General features: G+C 41.5%; 1 protein-coding gene and 1 pseudogene across 1 annotated transcript; one reads left to right on the top strand and one right to left on the bottom strand.

Moving 5' to 3' along the window:
- Positions 1 to 668: 668 nt before the first annotated feature.
- Positions 669 to 5,208, bottom strand: LOC110549452 (large ribosomal subunit protein uL3-like; annotated as a pseudogene).
- A 7,163-nt stretch (positions 5,209 to 12,371) lies between these two features.
- LOC110549448 (urinary protein 3-like) lies at positions 12,372 to 18,505 on the top strand. Its single transcript, XM_021638641.1, has 3 exons — positions 12,372 to 12,432; positions 17,797 to 17,910; positions 18,381 to 18,505. Exons 1-3 carry the CDS (start codon positions 12,372 to 12,374, stop codon positions 18,503 to 18,505), a joined length of 300 nt encoding a protein of 99 aa, XP_021494316.1.
- The last annotated feature ends 9,481 nt before the right edge of the window (positions 18,506 to 27,986 follow it).

Here is a 27,986-nt window from a genome sequence, read left to right as displayed (position 1 = left end):
TTGCAGCATGCTTTACATGCTGTAAAATTTACGCTTTTTAGGTGTTCCATGTTCTGTAATTTAGCAGACATTTACCATCTCCCAACCACCACTCTTAAGATTCAGAATATTTGCATAATTTCCAGAAATCCCTTTATTTCCTTATTTCATGTGATTATCCCCTCTTGTTAGCCCCTGATAAACACTACTATTTCCATTTTGCTATGTTCTTGGATTTCTATAATAAATGCCTCCTTCTTGTTTCTTTTTCATTTTTTTCTTTTCTTTCTTTCATATCTTTTCTTTTTTGATGCTAGGGAGTAAACACAAGGTCCTGTGCTTGCTAGGCAAGTGTTCTAAAGCTAGATAAAGGGGCTTTGCATATATGTGGTATATATGATATTTATGGAGTCACTTGCAGGAATTGTTAATGACAGACAAGCCCTCTGCAACTGAGCTAAATTTCCATCACATTGTTTCACTTAGGCCAGTTCTATTTAGATTTATATGTGTTGTCACATTTATGTGGATTCTTTTTTTTTTCAGGTGGGTAATACTCTGTTTAGTACACAACTGAAGCATTTGATATTTGATGGATATTTGGGTAGGGTCTTAGTTACAGATTCTTTTTTCCTCCCACTGGAAAAATTTTTATTGAGACCCCACCAGTGTCCAAATTGCTTCTGGCATTAAGCACCTTCTTTCTTGGCAATGTGGTCTTTCTTGAGTGGCCCTATGAATGCTTTCTTCTCCTCCCTGGTCTGGAAAAGGCCATGGCCAAACTTCGAGGTGGTTATCAATAAACCTCAGATGATTCTTCTCCAGAGCTCGCTGTTTGGTCTGCACCAGCAAGGACCCGTGAAGAGTAAGCACTCACTTCATGGTTCCCACCATGCAGCCTTTGTGCATGACGAGGTCATTAGTCACCTCACTGTAATGGACAATGCCACCCAGTGGGTTGATGCTCTTGTCAGACAGGTCATAGTCAGTAGATGCATTGTTCTTGATCAGCTTACCGTCCTTGACGAGATAGCCTTGACCAGTCTTGTAAATCTTCTTATTAATCTCTGTTTGATGATGGTAGCCTTTTTGCCCAGCTCGAGCCACAGAGAAGGCCACAGGGGCAGGGAGAGACAGTTTATTTGTGTGCTAACGACTGGTCACCCCTTTGTACCCTTTGCCTTCTGTCACTCCAATGACATCAATCATCTTATCCTGTCCAAACACCTGGTTCACAGGAATCTGCTGCTCCAGCCTCTCAGGCCCAGTCTAGCTTCTCAGCCACAGTGCCCCTGTTCACTTGGATCTCCACCAAGTGGGCCTTCTTCTGGCGCAGAGGAAGCAGATGCATCTGAGTGTGGGCAATTATGCGTACGACTTGACAGTCCTTCTTCATGCTGTTGAAGTCCTTCTCCAGTTGTTTCTTGCCCATGTCATCCTGCCATTTACTACAGTATTTGGTAAAAGCCTTCTTAGATTTGTGACAGTTCCTTAAGAAATGACGTTTACACTCATCACTGATGTGCTCAGCAAATACTGTCTTGAAGGTCTGGAGTCCTCGTGGGGTTTCTACGTATCCCACAATGCCCACAAACACCATGGGCGGGGTTTCCACAGTGGTTACAGCCTCCATGAATTCTTTCTTGTTCACCTTAGATCCTGGCTGCCACCTTCCTGGACGATGTGGGTTATGCCTTTTGGGTGCTCCCCGGGTAGTTTCCAGGGTACTTCTAGGTGGACATACTCAGGTAGACAAGATTTGGACCCTAAAAATCCACTCGGTGATTTGGGGATTGGAATCCGTCTGTGCGCAAATTAGGGCCTGAGGGATGATGGCCACAAAGGCCATCTAGGTCATCTAAGTGAGGAGGATGAACCTTTCACCTGGGAGCCAGAGTCCTCATTTACTGACTCACTGATTGGACTAACACGTTATGTTTTGACTCTTGTCCTACTTCTTTTCCAAATGGCAGGGGTTCTGTAGGGGTTTCAGAAAAGTTCTCACATGCCCCTGAATCAAACCTTGATCTTGAAAAATAGGGCAATGGAAATGAAATCTTGCAAGGATGCATCTTTTCTGTGACAAATTTTAGAAGCCTGGTCCATCTTGGCCTGTTCCAGGAAGGACCCTTAAGCGTCTGTCATCCTCCTGTGCCCTCACAACACTGTCCCATCAATTGCCAGGACGGTGTAAGCCCTGGCACCAGCTTGTTCTTCGTGCTGGGTGTGGGTAGTTGGACAGTTCAGCTGGGCATAGAGAAATGCTCTCTGCCTCCCACCACGCTCAGTACCCCTCCCTTTTGTGAGATCCTGATTTCCTTCCTTCCTCTATTTCCCCAGGACTGACAGACATATTACACACTCTTCTTCCTCTGCTGTTCATTGTGACCCTTTGTCACAAAATGTGTCCAGAAAAGGAATGCAATTAGATTATAATCTCAAAAAATAAAAGAAACGATTTTTTTTCCTTGTTCAGAAGCTGCATGGTCTATGTATTTTTCTTTTTTCTTTTTTTCTCCAGCTTCCTAAATGGACTCAGGCAATTTTTGTGTCTAAGATATCAGAATTATTTGTCAAAGTCAAAATTCTTAGAGAATATAAATAGTCTTTTGTTTCTGTAATTTTTAACGTTGGAGCTTTATATTTGTTTTCTCATACATTTGAATTAATATTTATAACATTTAGGGTAGGTCACCAATTATTTATTTATTTATTTTTGCCATAAATGTCCAGTTATTCTATGGTAATTTGTTTGAAACTCCTTCTTTCTTTTTGTAATTATAAAGACCAAGTGTCCACACCCATGTAAGTCTATAGCAAAGCCCTATATATTTTTCTTCTTCTGATTACATGTTATCTTTTTTTCCTGAATGACTAGAGTTTTAGAACATTTAAAATCAGACACTATGTCTTCTAATTTTGTTCTTTCTTAAAGGTATTTTGAGTATTTTAAGCTCTTTGTATTGCCATAGAGATTTTCAAATCATCTTACTGATTTCTAATAAATGACTGAGAAGACTGTTCTTGGAGTTGATTTAGTTTTCATGACTTGTTTGCCGTGTTGTATACATTTTTGGTAATTTGGGATTAAATTTCCCATCAATCTTGTACTGTTTTGTTTATTTTTACTTATATGTATACATATCTTCACTTGTTTCTATTTGCACTAGGCACATTCGGGTGCCTGCAGAGATCTGGGAAGGTGGCCAGAGCCCCCCAGTCTGTAGTTACAGGTGGTTGTGAGTCTTTTGATGTGAGTATTGGGAACCAAACCAGGTCATTTGTAAGGATGGCTAATGTTCTTAACTACTGAGCCACGTCAGCCTAGCTCATATTCTAGTGATACTTTTCGTGACTTGTTCTAGCAATTACTGAGGAAAAACTTTTCAAATGTGTGACCATTATTAATCTATTTATCCTCATTGGCATTAATTTTGATTTGTGCATTTTGAAATTCTGTCACAGGTTCATACATTTAGAAGTATTGTGTCTCATCGGTTAGTTTTTCTTTTGAGACACAAACTTACCATTTAAAATTATTTTCTAATTGAAAAAGAATTGTATCATTTCCCCTTCCTTTTTCTCCCTCAATCCCTCCCGGCTACCCTCCATTTAACTCTTCGCATGTCCCCACTCAAGTTGAGAGCCTGTTTTTCTTTGACTATTATTGCTACAGGTGTGTGTATGTCTTTTTCTCTCTGTTTCTCTCTTTCTCTCTCTTTGTACGTGTGTACATGCATATATATAATATAGATCTCTATATAGGTATTACCTACTGTGTCTGTTTTTGTTGTTTGTGCATTTATGGTTTCAGGGCTGACCATGCTGCATTGTACAACCATATGGGGATTCATCTCTAGGAAATAATTCTCCTTCTCCAAGCAGTCATCAATTGTGTAGTTCTTTGTCTGGCCATAGAACTTCATGAGCTAACACCTCACTTTGTGACACTATTTCATGTTCTTATGAATAACTTTCTTCAAGCCAGTATTGGCATGGTATGCCTATTTTTCTTTTTTATTTAAATTCTTTATTTTGAGATAGATTTTAACCATAGTCTATGTGCTGTATTAGTTTTGGAAACAATTTGTCAATTTCTGCTTGTAAGTGGAATGTATTATATTCTCATTCACGATATCAATATTACTGGATTAAAATTTACCTCTTTGTGTCTTACTTTACGTTTTTAGAGTTGTTAGTTCAATTTGGAGGGTCTATAAAAATTTGGAAGCTAGAAACAGCTCATGAGAATGTGAAGGTCAAAGGTCTTAAGGGACCAGGACATCACAGACCACATGCGTTATGAAAAGAGAAGAGGGAACTACTAGGAGTTAAAGGTTTAATCAAGGAAGATGAAGAAGGGATAGGAGTGAGTAGGAGGTGTGGGGGTTGGTAAATCAAAACTGAGGTTGTATAAAAGTCTTTTTGTTTTATTTTTTGAATCCCACTTTTAGCTTATTTAAGAGCTCAGCAGGAGCTAATCAGATGGCCGAGTGGTTAAGAGCATGTAGTGCTCTTGTAGAGGACCTAAGTCTGGTTTCTAGTACCCACATGGGTGGCTCAGAAACTGCCTGTAGTGTCAGCACCAGAGTCTGATGCCTCTGGCCTCAGAGTGCACGTGTGCCCACATGCTCATAACCATGCGTAGACACTCAGACATACTTAAAAATAAAATAAATATGAAAAAATATAATAAAAAGTATAATTGAAGAAAGACTTTGAACTCACATATTCTGCGTGGTTTGGACAGCGTTTCGCCCAGAAGAGAAGGGTTAATAATTGAAAATCTCAGTGCCAGGTATGAGTTATCTCTCTGTGAGTCAAGGAAGGCTCCAGAGGCTCCTAAAACAAACAAGACAATGCTAGTGCCCTCGGTTGCCCACCATAACCAGATAGGAAGACACTGTTGCCAAAGACAAAGTTTATTCTGGCTGTAGTAAATTAAACCACGCTGGAACTGATGCAAAAATTTCTTCCCTGCTGGCTACTTTTTATAGTGTCGGAAAGTGATAGGCAGGTCATTTGTAAGTAAAAAGTCATCAGATATCTCACCCATCATGGTACATGGAATGCAGCAATACCTATTTTCCAGGCAAGATATACATACTGGTGCAACTGTGAGATGAAGATTATGGGCACAGCCCACTGCTTTTGTGTTAGCTTTGAAGCCTGCTCCAGGGGAGTGAAGGAATTACAGTTCTGGAATTGTAAACTTGGTGAAAAGTCCATGGTTAGGTTAGTCCATGGTGTTAGAGCCTAGGGTTTGGGTGGAGCCTGCTACTCGGGTTTTGTTACAAGGACATGCTGTCAAACTGCCTTTTAAATATTTAGGCTTGTACAGGTAGATTCGTGTTCTTAACATTGCACATGAAAGTTATCTGCAGTGGACATCAGCTCATGCCATGACTCATAACTGGTCCAAGTGTGAGTATTGGTGACTGTTGAATGCTCCTCCCTAAGTGAGGTGTCTATAAACCTCTTGCAAGATTCAGAGAACACAGAGGAAGAGAGGACAGAAAGAGTGACCTGAAAGGGTGCTGTGAGATACTGTCTTCTGGACCTGCCATGGCCAAGGTGATCAAGAACTCACTGAAGGTGAGGTGAGCTAAGGGAGTGGCTTGTTAGGGGTTCTCACGGGAGTGTGTGGGAAGCTGGGGCAGGTAAGTCGAGACAGAGGGTATACATGGATGAAACTGTCAAAGAGCTCCCTCCCCTTCTCTGAGAAGAAGGCGATGGGGGGAGGAGATGGAAGAGTGGGAACCAGAGGAAGGAAGGGGCTGGGATGATGCTCTAAAGTGATTAAATAAATAAATAAATGAAAAAAATTGAAATTCACCACCTTGCTACCCTTTTGCCACTTTCTGTTGAGTAATATAGGCACTTTTAGTGTCTAATTTTGTATCAGCTACAAACTTTTTGTGATTTCATTTTGCTCCATTATTGAATCAGTTAGCTACGCCTCTTTACTAAATCATTTTGTCATGCTATTTGTATGAAGTTTTAAATTATTACAGTTTTCCTCAAAGGACTATCTTACTTCACATGGAATAAGTGCCTATAAAGCAAATTTGTGAGTCCTCCTCTGTATGACTTTATTTTATTTTTTTTTAAATAATTTAAAAAAATTTTTTTTTATCAGTTACATTTTATTAACTCTGTATCCCAGCCGTGTCCCGATCCCTCATTCCCTCCCAGTCCCTCCCTCCCTCCCTCATCTCCACCGTGCCCCTTTCCAAGTCCACTGATGGGGGGACCTCCTCCCCATTCATCTGATCCTGTTTTATCAGGTATCTTCAGGACTAGCTGCAAAGCCCTCCTCTGTGGCCTAACAGGACTGCTCCTCCCTTCGGGGGTGGGGAGACCAAAGAGCCAGTCATTGAGTTCCTGTTAGAAATAGTCCCTGTTCCCCTCACTTTGGGAAACCAATTGGTTACTGAGCTACCACAGGCTACATCTGAGTGGAGGTTCTAGGTCATATCCATACATGGTCCTTGGTTGAATTCTGTATGACTTTCAACTGTCATGTGTTACTTTTTTTGTGTAACAAATTTCACAATAGATCTGTAACTTAAAAAAATTATCTGGGTCAATTCAAAATGAGAGAAACAGTGTTTCCTGCATTTATCTTAATTTTAGATTTTTCTTGTTCTCCACATTTACTTTTTCTGTCTAATTTCTATCCAGTATTACATTTCTTTTATATTCGGAATTTTATCATTTTTGTAGTAATCAATTTACAGTGAACTAATGATTCTACTTTCTGTTTCATGAGCAAAAGTTTACCTTTACCTGAAACTATATTTTCTACGTATTGAATCCAAACCTTGATGGTGTGTGTGTGTTTTGTGCTATGTTTTTTTCCCTCTCCAGCATTTGAAAGCTGTCATGTCACTTCCTTCTGCATAACACAATTTCTGATGTATGTAGTTCCTGTCTTTACTGATCAATAAATAATACAGTGCCCTGTTGTCTTCATCCTGGGTTATTTTTTTCAGAAGTCTGAAGATACTGTAGTTCTCAGTACTTATGCTATTTGTGATTAGAGACACATGAAATATACCTTTAAAAATACATTATGACCATTTTCCCTCTATACTAGACCAGTAACAACTATTGAAGTGTTTCTGTGTTAGCCACAGCTCTTAGAGGCTGAGGGATAGTCTCTTATTTATTTTCTCTGTGCTTTATTCTTACATTATCTCAAGGGGGAAAATGCTGTGGGCCTCATGTTTTGTTCAGCCATTTGTAGACTAGAATCTCTTTGGTTTCACCTTTGTTCAAGGGAACAGATCCAGGGAACAAACCCACTTCTCATTCTGGGGAGATGCCCCCACAGACCTGAGGAATTCAGAGCTTGGACTCCATGTCTGTGTGAGTTGTGATTTTTTTTTTTAATGAGGAAGTATAGGCCACTTGATTTCATGACACACGTCTCAGAAGTGAAAAGGTAGTGAACCTTTGGTTGAATACAAGGGAACAAACAATATCACATAACCACAGTTGAAAAGTTCTAGTTGAAGTTCTGGGTGTGGCACTAGGAACAATTTGTTATGGTACGAGGGAAAACCAATTCACTAGACAAGAATGAACGTAAATTTTAATAAAGTATCTAGATGGGGAAGAGCAGATTAAGAGGAAGGGAAGAACACACACAGATACACAGAGAGAGAGAGAGAGAGAGAGAGAGAGAAAGAGAGAGAGAGAGAAAGAGAGAGGGAGAGAGAGAGAATTATGCACTGAGAGTGAATGTGATCCCTTTATAGCAGTAAGGAAAAGTCACTTGGCCATATCTAGAGGGTCGTTTATGTGGGATAGTGTATTCCTAGATGAGGAATAGTTCATCTTTTTCTTCTATGAGAAGTTTTACATAATTTCTCTTTCCCTGAGGTAAGGTAAGGTACCTATGGACATTAGGAGTTAGACTCTAGGTGTTCAGAGAATGTATCAGAAGTCACCATGTCAGGCTGCAAGCCTTCAGGGTCTGTTGGTAGACAGAGGCCATTTTGTCTTTTAATTTTAGCCTTTTGTCTCTACATTTTCTTCCTGTCATATGAGCGACAAGGGGTGATAGTCTCTTTTGCTCTTGTTGGGTAAGAACTGCAATTCCAAGGAGGTGGTGCTCTCCCTGGGCTGCTGCTCCTGGGTTCTCTAAGAAGGCGGGCTGGTCAAGCTGGATTCCAGGAATCTTGTGACAGTATTGTTAGATCTGCTCCTGGATCCACGAAGCCTTCAATCTCAATTCCATCTAATTGTAATTTTAACTATGGTCTCTTATCATTTATAGAGTTTTCAAAAATATCTGTCTTTTGATATCTTTAGAATCTCTTGTTTTATCCGTAGGAGCTGCTTTATCTCTGGTAAATGGTTTAGTTACGTTTTCAGCAGCTTTCTTTGTCCTATTGGGATTTTTTTTTCTAGTTGTTTTCCAGAACAGGTTTTTTTTTTTTTTTTTTTTTTTTTTTTTTTTTTTCTGACAGGAAACAGATATTTCATCATGTTGTTTTCATAGGGAACTTTCTCCCTGAATTATTATTAGAGAAAATTGTATCCTTCGGAACTGTTTGTCTACAGTCCTTTAGGAAATGACCTGATTTTTCACAGACACAGCAATGGGCATTTTTACATCTTTTGTAATTGTCCAACCACAACTGAATTGTGAGCATTAGATCCAATATCCATAGTAATTTTAGTCCATTCACAAAGAGGTGCAGATCTGACCCTTAAAGGTCTAATAGCCATTTTTTTACATTTAGCATTAGCACTTTCAAAAGCTAAAGATTCAATTAAAATTTCTCTAGCATTTGGTTCTGCTATTGCTGTATCTGATATTTAGAGCTGAAGTTAATCTTTGTAAAAACTCTGAGTTATTTTTGTGAATGACTGAGATCATCCCCATTGTTAAACCTTGTCCCAGGCATTTAAAGCTACTGAACAACATTGTTCTAAGATGGCATCATCAAGCGTAATCTGTACTACTCTTATTTCAGAATATGGGCCATCACCTAGTAACTGATCCTTGGCAATATCAACGCCTCTAGTACTATTTTGTTGCTCCATAACTGAAGCCTCATATTTCCACCATTGCAGTTGAAGGCCATGTTTTAGGATGACTGTCATCAAACCTTTCCAATATTTTGGAATTATACGATTTTGCATGACCCAGTTATTAAGTATCTGTTTTACATATGGCTAATGTAAGTCATATTTACATATTTATGTAACCATATTTACATATGGTTAATGTAAGTCATTGCTGTTCTTTTTTATCTCCCTTTAAGTGTTGTGCCTCTATGGGCCTCCACTCAAATTTTTGATAACCTTGTGGACGCTGTTTCTCTGGTCCTAATTCCCTTATCGTAGCTAGCACTGTCTTTTATTAGGGTTTCTAATTGCTGTGACAAAACAGGATGAATCAAAGACAAGTTTGGGAGAAAAGGGTTTACTTGGCTTACACTTCCATATTACTGTTCATAACTGAAGGAAGTGAAGACAGGAGTTCAAATGGCAGGAGCTGATGTGGAAATCATTGAGGGGTGCTGCTTACTGGCTCGCTTTTTATGGCTTGACCAGCCCACCTTCTTAGAGAACCCAGGAGCAGCAGCCCAGGGAGAGCACCACCTGCAACAGGCTGAGCCCTCCCCTCCTTGTTCACTAATTGAGAAAATGGCTTATAGCTGGATCTCATCAAGTATTTCCTCAACTGAGGCTCTTTCCTCTCTGCTGATTCATGCTTATGAAAAGTTGACACAGAACCAGCAAGTACAGGCAGGATGGGTGGAAAATGAGGAATTAAAAACAGTTTTTCACTGAATAGGGAGTAAGGGTGAATTTGACCCCTGCTGTTGTTCTTCAATGGCAAACTGTATTTGTTGAAAGATCTGGAAAAACTGTCAGTCATTTTTGAGCTTTCTAACCACAAAAGCCTACAGAAAGATCCTGGCACTAAAGTTCCTCTCAGCCTTTTGCCAAATTTTTCAATAAAGCTATCCCCGAGTGCTGTCAGGGCAGAATGAGAACACAGCTCCAGCTTCACTCAGTCCTCTACAGTAATCTAAAGAGTTCCTTGTCTTCCAGTCTTCCATTTACACAAAATCTGGGTTCATGGACTCAAAAAAAGAAAAAAAAAAAAAAGAATCTCATAGTTAGTGGATATAAATTGGATTTAATGATTTATCAAGAGGCATTTTAGCTTGGATTTTATTACCAGGGTTATAGAGAGATACTGAGGGATAGAATAATGCACAGGTGTTATGGAAAAGAGAGCAGAGGCTTGGGAAATAGGCTGACATGAAATCATCTTTCAGAGATTCATTAAGAACGAAAGGGCCTGGTGAACACAAGGAAGGCATAACTGCTTGTTGAGGTGGGAAAGCATCATGAGGGGTAGCACATCAAACCAGAGGCAGTGTGACAGGGCCACGAGGTGGTATAGCATTATAAACATCATGGAACCACGGAAGGATAAAGCTTAGAGTGAAAGCAGCATGGCGGCCAATATGAATAGCATAGAGAATAGACCTGATGATGAGAGTGTGTGTGATTGGCCAACATTTAGAAGTAGTACTTTTATAACATTTTACAGTGAGGAGCCTGGCCATGGCTATAATCTAATTTCCAGGTGAGCATCAGATTTTTTCCCCCCCAGAAGACAGAGATAAGCAATCACATTTGTTTTGAAATATCCATAGGTTCTAGGGACTAGAGCAGCATGGGATGAGTGGCATGACTTGATGGGTGGCATGACCTATTATAAATTTTAAAATAGCAGGCCCATGTTCTAACAATACCTGAACATGTAAATGGGCTCCTTAAGGAGTGTCTGCACTTACTATGCATACAGTGAATATGTTTTCTTTTTTGGTGGCTGCCAAGAGGTGGCTAAGAGCCTCACCCCCTGAAGCAGTGCTCACAATGTAGTTTACTAGGTTAAAAGTTTAAAGAATTGTTACTTAATAATGGTAGAAGGTGGCTTTATGAGGGATTTTTTTTTCAATGTAGGAATGAGAGGAGAATGTGAGAAACTCAAGGTTATACATCATTTCGGTGCTAAACAAGAAGTTCATTTATCATCTTTAATATCTTTTCCAGTTTTCTTTGTGTCGCTGTGACAAATTCAAGTGCAACTTGAGTGAGATGTAAGGGCTTATTTCAGCTCACACTTCCAGGCTGTGTCTATCACTGAAAGAATTAAAGGTAAGGACTCAAGAACTGAAGCAGAAATCATGAAGGAACTCTGCCTCCTGGCTGGATCACTGATTTCTGTTCAGCTAGATTTCGCCTGCCTAGGGTTGGCACTGTTCATCTGGACTTTGCCCTCCTACATCAACTGGCCAACAGACAAAGACAGCTACAATGACTCACAGTCGTGCTCGCAGGCCAGTATGATCCAGGCAATTTTTCAATTAAGATTTCCTCTTCCAGGGTGTGTCAAGTTGATAATAAAATTTGAGCAGGCCATCTGTTTGATATGTGTTAAGGGAAATCCATTATCTTTAAGACTTTATCGATGGTGCCTGAAGCTTCTTGACTCACCAGCAGAACAGGAACACTAGACCCACGTTGAAGGGATGCATTTCCTTCCCAAGCTTTCCTCAGAGTCCTTTATTTTTTCATGTCTTTGTATCTTATAGAAGAGGACGACTGTGGCCTGCATGGAAGACAAATCTGAATCCGCTATTTGTCCTCACTACTGTTCTGTTGAACACATCCCATTTCCATAAACACAGAGTTGTAAGATTTTGATTTACCCAGTTCAGACAAGTAGTTTCCTTCTGCACAGAAAGTCAGGTACAGTTCGCAGCAGCCCTTCAGCTCGTCAGCTTCCAGACCTTAGGATTTCTTGGAGTTTCTGGAAGAGAAGCACAATGACCAATCATAGAGAGATACACAGATTCCCTGGGTTCCTTTTAGTGAGAAAAGAGAATTATTTATTTTAGTTTTATATACTTAAAGGGGAGAACAGGGTTGCTTGGTTACTGGGAGTGTCAGGCCTTACCTAGAGTTTCAGAGGACACCAGGGCTCAGAGCTCCCTCTGAACACACTTCTGCCAAAAGGAGTCCCGGAAGGAATTTTCCTCCTGGCCATCACATTGCACTGCAGTTTCCTGGAAAGACACGAGAGCACCAAGGGAAGGATTAACTGTGACTCAGTTGACCCTGAATTTAAGTTTACCCCTGATGAAAGCTTTACAGGCCATGTGTTACAGCAGCATAAAGTTAGTAAAAGTTTGTGGTATCTGGGCTTCCCTCTGGCTATACGCTCAGTCCGTTGTCTGGTATGCCACTTGCTGCCCCTCCTAACCTAGGCTGTAATATAAACCTGTCTTACTGAGAAGGTGCCTGAGCGCTCTGTCCTGTTCTCTGTGGCTCTCTGGTCTGAAGATCTCACTGCAATGGGAAAACGCATCTTGCTGCTCCTGCTGGGCCTCTCCTTGCTGGCAAGCTCCCTGCAAGGTAAGATCCTGGCTGATGGTAGGGGTTGATGATTGGGGGAGACATACTGATGCCCCAGAATAGGGGTGTTGGGGATGTGAGGAGCAGGAAATAGGATAACATTCAAACTGATCTCTGCTTCAATCCCATATCCATATTCTCTTTCTCCCCTTGCCTCTTCTGCACACTCAAGGAGGCTCCCTCCCCCTTTTCTTTGTCATGGTTCTGGTATTCTTCCTCTTGCTCTTTGTCTTTTTCTCCTCCTCCTCTCCACCTTTTTTTTAAATTTTTTTATTTTTTATTTTTTTTACCTCTGTTCTCTGGCATGTCCAAAGACTCTCAAATCCTTAAACTTAAATGTGAATTGGCCTAAATTTGGATTGGAAGTGGGAAGGGAAGGTCATTAACAGGATGAAAATAATGAAAGAGTGGATTTGTTCAGTCCCATGTGACAGAATCCCAAGTTTTAAAAACAGGATTTCTGTGAGAAAACAGTCGGTCTTGCTCAGCCCTTATTAGCCATCATAGAAAGGAATGCCTGCTTGGACAGTCTGTTTCAACAGCCTGTTACCTTAGATTGTTAGTCTTGGGAAAACACTTTGAGGAAGGAGAGACTGCAGGCCCACAAAGCCCCCTATGGCTGCAACAATTTTGTCATTTCCAACCCCTCACCAGACTTCTAATAAAGGATCAAAGCCATTTTCTTCTTGTGGTAGCCCTTTTGATTTCCTGTGAGAGATGGGCTGCCTCTAGGTGTGTATTTATTTTGCTAATAAATACAATTCTGCCTGGTGAGGGTGGACTCTCTTCTCTTTCTGCTTTCTGTCTCTTCCTGCTGCCTCAGAAACTTTACCTTTGGTACCAAAAGTCCAGGGAGAGCATCAGAGTCCACTGGTGGCCTAGGCCTTTCTCTGTGGATCTCCCTAGTTCTCATCTGCTCCAGTGCTTGGCAGGGGTATCTCTCTCTTTCAAGCAGCCATTGCTTTTACTCTCCTCTGCCCCCTTCTCTCCTTTTACTTTTTTTTTTTCCTGTCTTACTCTGACACAATCTTACATTTAGTTGGAAGGCCAGTTGTTCTTTTAACTAGACCACACATTCAACACAGCCAAAATGTTGGGACAAGGTAACTCCTGGTGTCTAAGTGAGAGCACCCCATTTAGGTCTTATTCTTTTTTTTTTTAATCAAATATTCCAGGACTTTCCACAGGCCTAAGAACATGGCTTGGTCAAAAATTTCAGGAATTTTCCACATACACAGCAGCATCTTGACTCCTGGAAGACACTAAGTCTGGGGGTGCCCCCCTACCGTCAAGGCATGTTTGCTTAGCCCCAAACGCAATGGACTCATCTGTGGCTGGATTTGATCTGTTTTTATCTTGGTTCTGCACAGGCATGAGTCACAATTTCCATACCCCTAGCCTGTCTGTGGGCTAATCTAGGAAAAGCTTCATGTGGGAGACTTCAGACTGGTCACACTCGCTCAGCTCTTAGTCCAAATCTGGCCTCAATATACACTGGACAATGTCTACTTCTTGGCGGGAATTTGAAATCTTACATTTTGCTATCTAAATTGATTTAGGTAAATTCATAAGACAGGAGAATGGTCTGAGAACGAGATGATCATCACAGCTTATCTTGTTCCCCATATCTGCCACTCATTTCCCAATTATGGTCCTGCCCAGAACCCTAAATTAACTCCCAACTCCCTTCTCCCAAAGGGCTCTCCCAACTCATAGAAAGTGAATCATAAAATCAAGATACAGTCCCAGCTGAGGTAGCCTCTCACACAGGGTGAATGGTGGCTGTGGAAACCACACAGCAGTGGAGCAGCCCTTCTCATTTTTCTGCTTATTCCAAGACCTCAGGTATCCCAGAAGCCTCGCCAGTCAATGAGTTCAGGACCCCATTTCAGAAAGGCCATGGGGTGAAGGGCAAGTTTTTCTATGGAATGCAAGATCTTCTGTGCCAGTAAAGCCCCTTGGCTGTGCAGCTTGGACAGGGGAGGAAAGCCACAACGAGTTCCATAACCTGTAGCTTCTACTTGGTTCCCATGCTTGCTCACCCTAACTTGATAAATGACCAAATTCTTTTTTTTTTTAAAGATTTATTTATTACGGATATAGTGTTCTGCCTGCACCCTAGAAGAGGGCATCAGACATCAATATAGATGGTTATGAGCCACCATGTGGTTGCTGGGAATTGAACTCAGGTCCTCTGGAAGAACAGCCAGTGCTCTTAACCACTGAGCCATCTCTCCAGCCTGACCAAATTCTTTAATGTGTTCAGAACTATGCTTGCAGCCCTGCTAAATGCAAATGTAATTTATTTATAGTGAGAAGCTTGCAGGGAGATACCAAATTATATCTCCCATTGTATGTTCCTCAGTCTATGTTCTCAAAGTTAGGCCTAACACAAGTAACTCAAAGCAAATTTAAAGTAAACTTTAAGTTTTTTTAAAAAAATGTAAAATAATATTCAAAATCAGGTACACTAAAAAAAATATGGTTATAAAAATCAGTGGGTTAAATTTACAATACATTGCATGGTAAGATGTCTTCTGGCTGAAGTAGTAATATTTTTCTTGGATGGGACACAAGTTCACCAGACTAGAATGCATCCTAGCCATGCACGTGGAAATAAGAGCTGCCAGAAGTCTGCTGCTCCTATCTATGCCTGTGTAGGCCAGATCAGGAAAACCTCCTCCTTATCGATAGAGGAGATGAATCACTCCTCATGTCTCACGTGACAGGGGTGTGGGTTCTCTGGTCCAGTGGAGGATCTCAGAGTCTGCACCCACATCTAGATAGCAGAGAGGCCAGCAGCAATTACTCTGCCTCAGTGTCTCTCAAACTGACATATGAGGATGCTATGGACAGGGGTACCTAAGCTACTGCTTGACTGGTATGGGATTTGCATTCTAGTTCAATGAGCCATGCTGGTTATCTCGGATTTCAATTCTTTCTCTTATAAAAAGCTAATTCCAGGGCGCCTACTCTAACCACCCACACTCCATGATTAAAGGAGGCTTTTGGATACTCTGTCATCAAACTCACTAACTTCTTTTACAAAACTTCCAGGCACTCATTCCTTTGGCAGGAGTCTGATGAAACAGTTTACTGTGTCTCAATGTTCCTCATAAGCTGTGCAGTTATTACCTCCTGACTTATGTTCTAGATCTGCCATTTGTTAAGTTTCATTGTGATAGCTTGGATGGACCCTCCTCTGAGGCATGCTAACTGATGCCTCTTCTACACTGCCTTTTCTTCAGACTGAGGCAATTTAAGAAATATCTGCCCCTGTACCTAACTACAAGCCCCTGAGATCAGTTCACTGGACTAATGGGCCATAGACCATCCAAATCATCTCTCTTCTTGCTACATGGGGCGTGTTTTCAGGACTCAGAACTAAAACAGCTGGGCTAAAGACTTCTTTGCATCAATTAACCTCTCTGTCTCACAAGCTCTTAGAAAATCATAAAGAAATTTCAGATCAGCCTAACATCCTTCAGGACCAGCTGTGCTCTTTGCCTGTTGCAGCACTTCTAGGTTAAAACACTTTAGATCTGCATACTGCTAAGAATGGGATTTGTAACACCCTCCTCCAGTGATGTTGCTTTTGCACCAACAAATTCTAACTGGTTGAGACTCAAGGACCAGGCAAAAAAATTCAGCCATAAGCCTCCTATGTATGGGCTTTTGGTTCCCTCCCACCCTGACTCCTTCTCTCGATCACTTCTTTCTTCTTATTATCCTCATACTAATGTTTTTATTCACTGACCTTCCCCTTATACCCAAATAAAATGTGCCCCATAAGTTCTCCCAGTGGCACCTACCCTACAACAGCTCCATTTGATCCTGACTCATCTGCAAAAAGATGTCTTAGATGCTGTAGGGAAACTCTGGATGCATAGGGTTGCTTTCCCTTTCACCTCAGGCCAGAAACAATTCTTTATATTAGTTCTGTATTTTCTCCTGCTCCCTTCCTTAAATACTCCATAATTCTCTGTTGTTTCTAGTAACTTACTTTGGTGCAGCACTCCTGGTAATGGAACTAGTCCCTCTCACCCTGAATCAGTTAGATCTGGAAGGAAAAATTTCTCTCTTCTACCGTCTTCTATTCTTTCCACAAACCTGAAAGTGTTTCTGTCACTCTCCTCCCACTTGTCAACTCCTCTGGCATCTTTTCATTCTGACCAGACCCACCCCTCCCAAATAAAGACAGTGCATTTCCCTGTCCCTATTTGGAAGCTCCTGTTTGTAGACAGCCACCTCCTCTCACCAGTTCACCAAATCTCTCCCACATCTAGTTTTCCCTGTCCCTTTTACCTTCCTGCGCAATCTCTTAGGTTTAGTGTGTTTGAGCCCTATAATTATTTTTCATAGCAATGACATGTCTATTACAGCTGATCAAGTTAAACTCTCCTGCCAAATGACTATATGGTCTATCGCTCTATTCAAGGGTTCCTGGATTGCCCCCTCCCAACAATAAATCTCCTCCGCTTGAAGCAGCAGGAAAGCATCACTGTCCACTTTCCCCTTCTTTCAATGTCCATCCTGGTCACCAACTCTTTCTATGCTTTTTAGGGTTTGGAATGTCAGAGTGCCTCCATTTTAAAAACAGGATGCCTGTGAAAATACAGATGGCTTTGCTCTTCCCTTATCAGTCAACACAGAAAGGAATGTCTCCTGAGATAGCCTGTTTCCCAAGACAGTCTGTCTCACCTTGGGAAATCACTTTCAGGAAGGAGAGTGCACAGTTCATAGCACCTCGACTGCACCCCCAAACCCCTCACCCTGCCCTTACAGCAGGTTGCAGCTAGCCTTTCCCCCTGGCAGGAGTGTCCATCCAATGTGAGGCATGCTAACTGCTGCCCCTTCTATATTGCCACATTCATCAGATTGAAGCAGGTTAAAAGATTCCTCCTTGCCCCTGACCACAAAGCCTTGAGATCAGATCACTGACCTCTGAAGGTCCTTTTTCTGTGGGAGAGAGGCTTCCCTTTGCTGTGTATGCCAATAAATACAATCCTGTCTGGTGAGGTCAGACTCTGGTTTCTTTCTGCCCTCTCTCTTTAGGCTGTCTCAGAAACCTAACACTGTGTGGTGGCTTATGTACCCCACATCAGAGCTTTGTTTTCTCATTCTGATAACCTGGTCCATTCTCAGGGTAGGAGGATGGGGAGCCTTCCAACTCTCCTTTAAAATTCCTTTTTCAGAGTCTAGTCCTATGGTCATGACCTTTCATGAGGGGGTCAGCTCAGCATACAGCCACCTCCATCTCTGCCTATTGCTTATTATTCATTAACCCTAGCCACACACTCAACTCCCATTGATACCTGAGGCTGGGCCCTGACTGAGCCCCTTACACTGGCTTTTATTTTTCAGCTTTGACATGTTTCAGGTGTGTTAGGTTCAATTCTGATGGGATCTGTGTGAAAGGTGAAGGTTGCTGTAAGGCTAAACCTGGTGAGAAGTGTGCATCACTACAAACCATTTCAGGTATGTACGGTCTGGGAGCCCTCAGGGTCATCCTGTTTGCCCTATAGTAACTAACCCATCTCCAGAAGGCTGACGGAAAATGGAGGGACTTGAGGGTGTATTTCCTGTAAGAGTAGGGCAAAGGCCCTTTGCTTTTGGTAACAGCTGCCACTGGTTTTTGGTCAGACTAACAAACAAACTATGAAGAAAAAAAATGTTTTTGAAAGGTGTCTGGGTGATCTTCAATGAATTTCTGGGTTAATATAGTCTGGTATGTTAAGAACTGGATTCTAAAGTTCTATTCAGCACTTTCTCGGGAATGGAGTTCTACCTGTGGGTCAGATTAGGGGTTGAGGGAGGATGGCCCAGAGAGACCACCTTGGTTATGCTTGTGTGGTAGATGTGCCTATCATTTGGGAGCCTGACTCCTTACTGAATCACAGACTCTTTCCACTAATATTTATATTGTGCCTCTTACTCTTCTTATCCAGGTGGCCAACTCCAGTTTGGAAGCCAGAGATGTGCTGACCTTTGCTTCAGTGGGACTGTTGTGAATGGAGATAAGATAATAAAAATGAATTGTTGTGATGACAAATCTTACTGCAATAAAGTCTAAGCCTGATACTCAATTGTACTGTTGTATTTTAGGTGAGTCCTTACTCCTTCCCTGTGCTCCTGCGGCCTCATAAAGCTGGACGGTCTACTCCCAGCACTGCTCAGTCCTGACACCGTCATATATTTAACATCAACTGTTAATAATTCAATGGTGGCCCTACTTTCTCCCACCAGGGTACATCCCTCTTGATAATACATTCAAATGCATTAGTAGTTTAAACCAATGGTTAGGTCAAAGACATCTACCCCAATCATTTCTGGAAATGGTCTCACAGGGATACCCAGATGCGTGCCGGATGAATCTGTTAGACATCCTCAGTACCAAGAGCAGACTAGGATCAGACATCACAGGCTAAAGGCTTTTAGAAATTTGTATAGGCTGTGATATATGTTTGTATGTATCAAAATATAAAAAGTTACATATTTATAAATATTAAAATCCTTATCACTTTTTTTTCAGTGTTTTTCGTTGAGCCTTTGAGCATGCCAGAGAGCATTGTCTATTAGATCTGTCTGGAGCCCTCTCCCTGCTTTCTACATAATGTATTTTAGGTGCTCTTTTTTCTGTCTATGTGTATATTATCACGTGATTGTGAATGTTCTGCAATGTATTGTAAGCCTCATAAAATTTACTTTTATTAGTTCTGTAAATCTGTTTAGAATATTTTCAATTTAAAACTTTTTACATTTATTGTGTGTAAATGTATGTATTGTATGTAAATGTATGTATTAATTGTATGTATTAATTGTGTGTAAATGTATGTGTGTATATTGTTTCTCACGTCAATGATGTGTGTAGGTGTCAGAGTCAACCTGGGCTGGTCATGCTCTTTCCACCATGCTGGTTCTGAAACCTGAGCTCAGTAGTTAGGCTTGGTATTCAGCGCCCTTACATCCTGAGCCATCTCGTTGGCTTTCAGATTTTAAAATCAGATAATTAGGTGGTTGGTGAAATGGCTTAGTATGTAAAGTTCCTGGCTGCCAAACCTGATGACCTGAGTTGCATTTCTGGGACTCATTTCATAGAAGATGGAGATATATTTCTACAGATTTTTCTCTGACCTCCACATAATGACCATTACAGTGTGGCATACATGCACATGCGTGCGCACGCGCACACTTACTAAATGTAATACAAATAAAATCAGGTAATTTCAGTATTATTTCTATACAGTGACTTACTTTTTTTTTAAAGCAATTTCTACAGTTTAGCAAATATACGTTTTCCTAACCACCACAATTGAGATTCAGAGTATTTGCATCACCTTGAGAAGACCCTTTGTACCTTTGCTGTCGTGAAAGCACTATCAACCCATCCCAAACTCTGTTTTTGCACTGTTTCCAAGTTAAACAGTTCAATGCATATAATGCATGCCACATTTCCCCCTTTTATTGTTTCTTTCTTTCTTTTCTTCTTTTTCTTATCTTTTTTTTTTTTTTTTTTTTTTTTGCTGTTTCTGGAGACTAACCCATGACTTCGTGCTTGCTCAGCAAGTTTTCTACCACTGAGCTAAGTTCCACATGTACTTTTCATTATGCTGGGTAGTTAATCCCCAACTAATGTGGTATGTTTGAATTTTTGCTTTTTTTTTTGTTTTGCAATTCACATTGAGTAGCCACCTGATGAATACCCTAGGTAGTCTCTGTCTTTGACGACAATTAGCTAAGGCTCTTTAACCGACACTGCTAGAAGTCTCAACTAGGATCACCCCCATGGACTCCAGGGAGCCTCCCCTGTCCCAGAGTCGGCCCCAACTGATTTCTATTCTCTCTCCCAGTCCTCTCCCACCTCCCCACTCCCCACTTTCTGCACACCTGATCACCCTCCCCATGTCCTCTCCCACCCAGTCCCATTCCTCCACCTACTTTGGATATCTATTTTATTTTCTGTTCTGAATGAGATTGGAGCATCTTCCCTTGGACCCTCCTTGGATTTTTTGGGTCTTTGGATATAACCCAAGTAAAAAATGAGGTACAGAGCTAAACAGAGAATTCTCAACAGTGGAACATCAAATGGACGAGAAGCACGTAAAGAAATGCTCAGTGTCCTTATCAGGGAAATGCAAATCAAAATGACTCTGAGATTCCATCCTATACCTATCAGAATGGCTTAGATTAAAAATTCAAGTGAGAGAATATACTGGTGAGGATGTGGATAAAGGGCAAAATTCCACCTTCATTACTGGTGGGAGTGCAAACTTGTACAACCACTTTGGAAATTAATCTGGCTGCTTCTCAGAAAATTGGAGTTAGCTTTATCTCAAGACCCAGCCATACTGTTTCTGGATATATACCCAAAAGATCCTCTACCATACAACAAGGACATTTACTCAACTACATTCAAAGCAGCTTTATTTGAAATAGCCAGAATCTGGAAACAACCTAAATGTTTCTCAACCGAGAAATGGATAAAGAAAAATTGGGTATATTTACACATGGAATACTACTCAGATATTAAAAACAAGGACATCACGAAATTTGCAGGTAAATGGACAGAACTAGAAAAGATCATCCCGAGTGAGGTAAACCAGACCCAGAAAGACACACATGGTGTGTACTCACCTATAAGTGGATTTTTGCCATATAGTGCAGGATAAAGATACTACAATTCACAGACTAAAGAAGGTAAGTAAAAAGGAGGACCCGAGGGAGGCTGCTTGAATCTCATGCACAAGGAGAAATGGAATAGGCAGTGGAAGTAGTTGGAGAGAGAGAACAAAGTAGGAGAGGGAGTACAGAGAGGGATGAGGGTGGAGATCAGACCCAGGGAGAGTGGGAGCAGGAATACAGAGGGACTTCAGAAAGAAGAGAAATTGTGGGCAGAGGCTTCTCTGGAACAAGCTGGAGAGCTAAGAGGTAGGTGTCTGGGAGGATATGGGGGTAATTCTAGCTGAGACTCAATGTAGTAAGGGTCATAGAGACTGAAGAGGAAACCCTCTAACTAGACAGGACTCCTGTGGAAGTAGGGGAACCTCTCCCATCTTTGACCCAAAATTCACCCTACCTACAAAATGTGCAGGGAGAAAGATAGAGCTGTAATTGAGGGAATGCCCAACCAATGCCTGGCCCAACCTGACATCCACCACATGGGAGAGAGCCAACCCTGGCACTATTAAGGATATTCTGCTGTTCTCACAGACTGTAGCCTAGCCTAGCTGTCCTCTGAGAGGCTACACCCAGCAGTGGAGCCAAACATGCAGAGACTCACAGCCAAACATTGTGCCAAGGGTAGGGAGTCCTGTGGAGAAGTGGGGGTAAGGGTAGAAGGACCTGGAGCTGACAGGAGCTCCACAAAAAGACCAACAGAGCCAACTAACCAGGATCCAGAGGGACTTGAGGACACTGAAGCACCAACCAAGGACCAGGAATAAATGAAAAATTAATTAAAAAAAACCATAAACTAGGCCTTTAATCCCAGTCCTCAGGGAGGCAGAGGATCACTGTGAATTCGAGCTTTTCTTGAGCTTCTCTTATTAAAAGCAAACAAACAAAAACTCATTGAAGGAATAGTCCATTGCTATAACCCTTTACTTCTTTTTCTTATAGGCATGATAAGGTTGTATCTAAGAGAGTAAAATAGTGCAATTACTTCCAAGAACAAGAAACTCAAAAGTATACAAATCAGAATCTCATAGAACATGCTTGTGTGAGATAGAGGGGCACACGGTCCTAAAACATTTCACTGCTAAAGCCAGTGGGATAAGATTATCCCACAATCAGTAACACATACATTATGATTCTGAAATAAAGTTTCTCCCAGGCACATAAAGAATCTGTCAGAAAGTGGAAAGGGCATTCAGAAGACTGCTCACAACCCGCTTACCTCTCTATCTAGCCACATAAATTGCTTTTTTCCCCCCTCACCATACTTTCAGCATGTGGCAAACTTTAATTCTTTTCTTATTTTTTTCAGTCCGATTCTCATGATACGTCCTGTGTCCTGAAACCACTTATGCTACTTATGCAAAGAATGCTGACTTGGACTCATGTTGGGAGACCGAAGGTTTTTGAATCCACACATCTCCAGGGAAACTAGGAATTTAAGCACACAGGATTGTTTTCTCAGTGGAAAGGATATAAAACCTATTCCTTTATCCAGAAAGCTGGAAACTGGAGATGATTAATAAATAGCCTGGAGATCTGCATTATCTTTTGGGCTAGGCCATGTCAAGCTTCCACAACCAAGACCAGATATAGCTAGTAGTCTAAATAGCCCTTACATTATTTCTATAGCCAGCAGTGCCCTCAAGCTTCCTCAGCCAGGACCTGAGGTGGCTAATATCTCAAAGACCTCTGTGCTATGTATGACTGAGACCAGGCAGGATCCTTCCCTAGGTAGGCCCTTACGCTGATACAGGTAACTTATGTCTAGAACCCATCTTCTTGGAGGAAATAACATGTTCTTTGAGTTGAGGTTCAATGCAATTATGCTTCCCTAAGCATGGGGATTGAATTACAGGAGGAACCTTTCCCCCAAATTGTACTATGTTAAAAATATACTGTCAACAAACCTCCTGGAATCAGACTGCTGAAATTTGATTTAGCCTTATGAGGTCGAGCTGAACTGCGTTCATTTCTTACCCCTTTGTTATTTGTTTTCCTGCCTGCCACGACACCTGCATCAAGCTGCGTAGATAGTGCTCTGTATATATTTCTGTATAGATACAGTTTCCCAATTTACACTGGTATAATTTGACATTTTTATTTCTTCTTACAAATATGATTCCTGTTCGGTGGACACCTGTAATACTTACTTTTCTCAACTGCAATGAAGCACCTGACAAGAGCAGTAGAAAGATGAGTTTGTTTGGCTTTCAGTTTGAGGGAGGCAGAGTGTCACAAAAGTGAAGCAGCAGGTCACATGGTGTCCTCAGTCAGGGAGCAGAAATGTGAATGCTGGTCCCCAGCTCATTTCCTTTGATCCTTTCTATTCATACAAAGACCCCATTAACTAGATTCTGAATGGACTTCCCCATTAAATCTTCAAAACCGCACCCTCCTACATACACCCAGAGGCATAATTATCAGGCAATTCTACCTCTGGTCAAATTAACAATGAGGATCAACTGCTATAAAACCTCATTTAAGTTTTATTTTTCCTGTCTAGCAATGACTACTTTAGTAAGACTCTTTTAGGATGTGAAGTGGTGTGGTGAGCCTCCCATCTCCTACTCAGCTAGTCCAACTCATACAGTATTTTATCAAATAGCTTTCATGTTCCGTGTTTTTTGATATAGTTCAGGTTCATTTCAGATAGGAAAGGCCCAGTTATGACTTCTGGTAGATAAGGTGGGTTAACTGTGATTTTTAACCATGGATGGACATATTGCCATATATTACATCAAATGTTAAGTATAACTAATTCTTTCTGTAGCATGTGTTTCCACTTATCTTTGAGAAATATCAAGAGAAGTTCAATGATAAATATGTGATTAACTTTGCAGGAAACTGCCAGACTCTGTATTAGCTGGTTGTATATAGTGGACTGTACTGAATTTTCATGGCAGCGTGAGAGCTGATCCAATCCATGACAATACTTGGTATTGTTGGATATTGGCCCAGTTGTTCTCTTGTTGCATCTACTCCTAACACATGGTCAGTGGATGGATTTGAAATTTTTCATGAATAGTGACATTCAGTACATTTCACATGCTATTTGCCTCCAGAATCTCCTCTTTAGGCAAGTATCTGTACTGATCTTCTAAAATTATTTGTTGCGGTGACAGTGCTACAATCACACACATACAGGTAACATTTAAATTTTTTTAATTTTTTTATAAATTAATTACAGTTTATTTACTTTGTATCCCAGCTGTATCCCGCTCCCTGATTCCCTCCCAATCCCATCCTCCCTCCCTCATCTCCTCCCATGCCTATCTCCAAGTCCACTGATAGGGGAGGTCCTCTTCCCCTTCCATCTGACCCTAGCTTATTAGGTCTCATCAGGACTGGGTGCAATGTCCTCCTCTGTGGGCTAGTAAGGCTACTCCCCCCTCAGGGGGAGGTGGTCAAATAGCCAGTCACTGAGTTCATGTCAGAGACAGTCCCTGATCCCCTAACTAGGGAACCCACTAGGAAACGGAGCTGTCCCAGGCTACATCAGAGCAGGAGTTCTAGGTTATAATTATGCATGGCCCTTGTTTGGAGAATCAGTCTCAGAAAAGAACCCTGTGTCCAGATATATTTGGTCCTTGTGGAGTGCCTGTCCTCCCCAGGTCTTACTAACTCCCTCTTCTTTCATATGATTCCTTGCATTATGCCCAAGGTTTGGTTATGAGTCTCAGCATCTGCTTTGATACACTGCTAGGCAGAGTCTTTTAGAGGCCCTCTGTGGTAGGCTCCTATCCTGTTTCTTGTTTTCTCCTACTTCCAATGTCCATCCCATTTGTCTGTTTAAGTGAGGATTGATCATCTTACCCCGGGTACTCTTTCTTGTTTATCTTCTTTAGGTGTACAGATTTTAGTATGTTTATCCTATAGGTCTATTATCCACTTATAAGTGAGTATATACTGTGTGAATCTTTCTGCTTCTGGGATACCAAACTCAGGATGATCTTTTCCCACCATTTGACAGGCAACGTTTTATGGACTGAGTTGGTTGCATTTATGCATGTAGGGATATATATATATATATATATATATATATATAGTATATATTGCATATGTATATATAAACAAATTATGTATATTTAAATGCATATGTATATTTAACAACAAATAAAGAAAAAGAGGCCATGGATTTGAGAGAGAATAAAAAGGAATTGGAGGGAGGAAAGATATGTTAGTTACTTTTCTATTGCTGTGATTAAGTCATCATGACCAAGGCAGTTTATAAAGGAACATGTTTAACTTCAGGATTAGAGTTCCAGAGGATTAGAGTCCATTACCAGCATGATGGGCGGGGGGGGGGGGGCATGGCAGAACACAGCAGTGCTGACGTAGTAGCTGAGGACTCACATCTCAATTCACAAGCACAAGGCAGAGAGGGCTAAGTGGGAATGGCTAGGACTTTTGAAGCATCAAGCCTGCCTCCAGGGACACACATTCGCTAACAAAGGTTATACCTCCTAACCCTTCCCAAACAGTTCCAGGAACTGGGGAACAAATATTCAAATGTATGAGTCTATAGTAGCATTCTCATTCAAAGAAGGTAATGATGTAATTATAATTCCAAAAAATAAAGAAAATCATAAAAAATATTTGTTGATTTAAGAAAATTCTTCAAATAATCTGGATTTAAGATCTTTGTCAATAACATACACTGTAAATCTTTTCTTCAGTCTGTAACTTTTCAGATGTTTGCCAGTTCCACCTAATAGCAGCAGATTCTGTTTTTTTTTTTTTTTTTTTTTTTTTTTCAATTTGCTGTGATGAAATACTGATTAAAAGCAACTCAGTGGGTAACTGGGTTTATTTCATCTTTTATCTCTTTTCTTAAAACTTAAAAGTAATTCTTGTTAGCTGCAGAAAGTCCACCTAAATCTACTTCTCAGGACAACTAGATTCCAGATAAGTACTGCACTTATTGCCTATCTCAAAAGGTGGGACTCCTCCCCTTTCCTGGTTTGGGATTTCCTTTCCTGGCTACCAGACTGCTATTTACTGCATACAACCACTGGCTGGATTGGTGAGTTCACTCCATTTTCTCAGCATACATGCCTCTCTTGGTAGGGGAAGCTTGACCACAGAGCTCTGGCAACTTCCTACTATCTTTTGATACGGGGGACCCCCCCCTCAGCTGTAGCCTTAATTGTCTAGGTTTGACCCTCTATGCTGACTTGCACTTTAGGGCCACACTCTCCCTTGGGCGGTACACCCCCTCTATGGGTTCCTTCCCCCCCTTGCTCATGCACGCGCTCGCTCGCTCATGGGAAGGTCCCCTCTCCCACATGGTTCCTCTACTTCTCTACCCACAATGGGAGACGCCCAGACGCCCGCGTCCCTCCAAACAGGCTGGAGAATTTCAGGTTTCTACACCTAGTGCCAGCTGGCACCAGGGCCTCTAAGTTTACACGCTCCTGTAACCAAACCTCACCTCAATGACAGATCAAAAACAAAGCCTTCTTTAATATTGCCAGTGATTGGGTAAATAAAGTCCCGTCCAGGTAGACAGAGGCTCCCATGTACAAACCTCATCGATTCAAACCTTTCAATGTATACCTACAGGATTTTCTCTATACTCAACTTTATCTTTTGCCTATATATGTGTTTCAGTGTCCTGCCAGACACAGATGTTTCCTACAGCCACAACAGCACCAAAGCAGCTACAGGTGTTCAGCTCTGACCTCACGGACTTCCAACAAGCTACAGGTGTTCGGCTCTGACCTTACAGACTTCCAACAAGCTGGACCTGCACCTTCCCTCCCAGCCATGGGTGTTCTCACAGACCTGGAAAGCATCAAAGCAGCCTATTCTTCCTGGACTTGGTCGACACTTCAGCCTTTTGACCTCCCTACATCTCCCCCAGTGTCAGCAGGAAGTAGCCAGAAGAGAATCTACGCCCGTTATTCACTTGTTGTTAACAAAAGGCTGAAGTGGTGTGCTTCAGGACCAGGACAAGCGGCTCCAGGTTCTCCCAGTGTTCCCCAGTCCTTCCCCACTGCCTTGCATGGCTGACAACTCTGTTGACAACCCTCTACCCTAAATATTCCAGGGCAGAGACTTCTCTTATTCTTAACCTTGCAACCTGACCATTTGTTACTATAACTCTTCTCTCTCTCAACCTCTTGCATGACAACCAAGAGCTGCTTCCAATGAGCCTAAATTTATATACTTTAACTTACCTTATAAAAGGCAGCCAAGCTCCCTATTTTTAATTATAGAAAAAGGGAGGAATGTTGGGATCAGTAAGCAGGCACTTCTATGGCCAGCCCCAAGGGACCTGATAGACCAGTTATCAGACATTTGTGAAGACACCCTGACAGCCTGGAATTACCTGCGCATGCCCTGGGTCACCCTATAAGAGAACTGGAGCCCTCCCCTCTCTCTCTCTCTCCTCTTCCTCTTCCGCTCTCTGACTCTTCCTTTCTCTCTCCCTCTTTCTGTAACCTCCTTCCCCTAATAAACCTCCCACGTGGAACCGATCTCAAGGTGTGATTTGTGGACCCGCGTGTAACCTCCACAGGCGCACAGGCGCACACTTCCTAACATTCCTGCTTTGGTCCTAACATTGGTCCTAACAAGATTACAATACACAATCATTTTCTATGAACCAGATGTTAACTCTACACCAAACTTAGGCATTGAAATCTATACCATTTTTCATAACATAGAAATGTTTGAAATCAGAGTGATAATATAGCAATAAACCATATGGAGGATAGACATGCATTTAATCTTGTATCTCAGTCTTTCAGATGTTTCCCGGGAATGTAACAAACAAGACTATTGACTTTTGTTCACACTAAAGGTTTCTTAACTTGCTGTGCTGATCTCACTATTGTGAGGAGAGAGGCCACAGACCTATGGCCAAACTAATTAAA

Source organism: Meriones unguiculatus, chromosome 1, assembly GCF_030254825.1.
Source record: "Meriones unguiculatus strain TT.TT164.6M chromosome 1, Bangor_MerUng_6.1, whole genome shotgun sequence".
Classification (NCBI taxonomy): Eukaryota; Metazoa; Chordata; class Mammalia; order Rodentia; family Muridae; genus Meriones; species Meriones unguiculatus.
Note: the sequence above shows the minus strand (reverse complement) of the source record. Positions and strands in the feature narration are given on the sequence as shown.

Bases quoted from the DNA above. Each gene is read 5' to 3' on its own strand.
- LOC110549448 (XM_021638641.1), top strand. From the start codon at position 12,372: ATGGGAAAACGCATCTTGCTGCTCCTGCTGGGCCTCTCCTTGCTGGCA. The intron at 12,433-17,796 runs GTAAGATCCTGG...TTTATTTTTCAG, and splicing joins GCTGGCAAGCTCCCTGCAAG to CTTTGACATGTTTCAGGTGT. The intron at 17,911-18,380 runs GTATGTACGGTC...CTTCTTATCCAG, and splicing joins ATCACTACAAACCATTTCAG to GTGGCCAACTCCAGTTTGGA.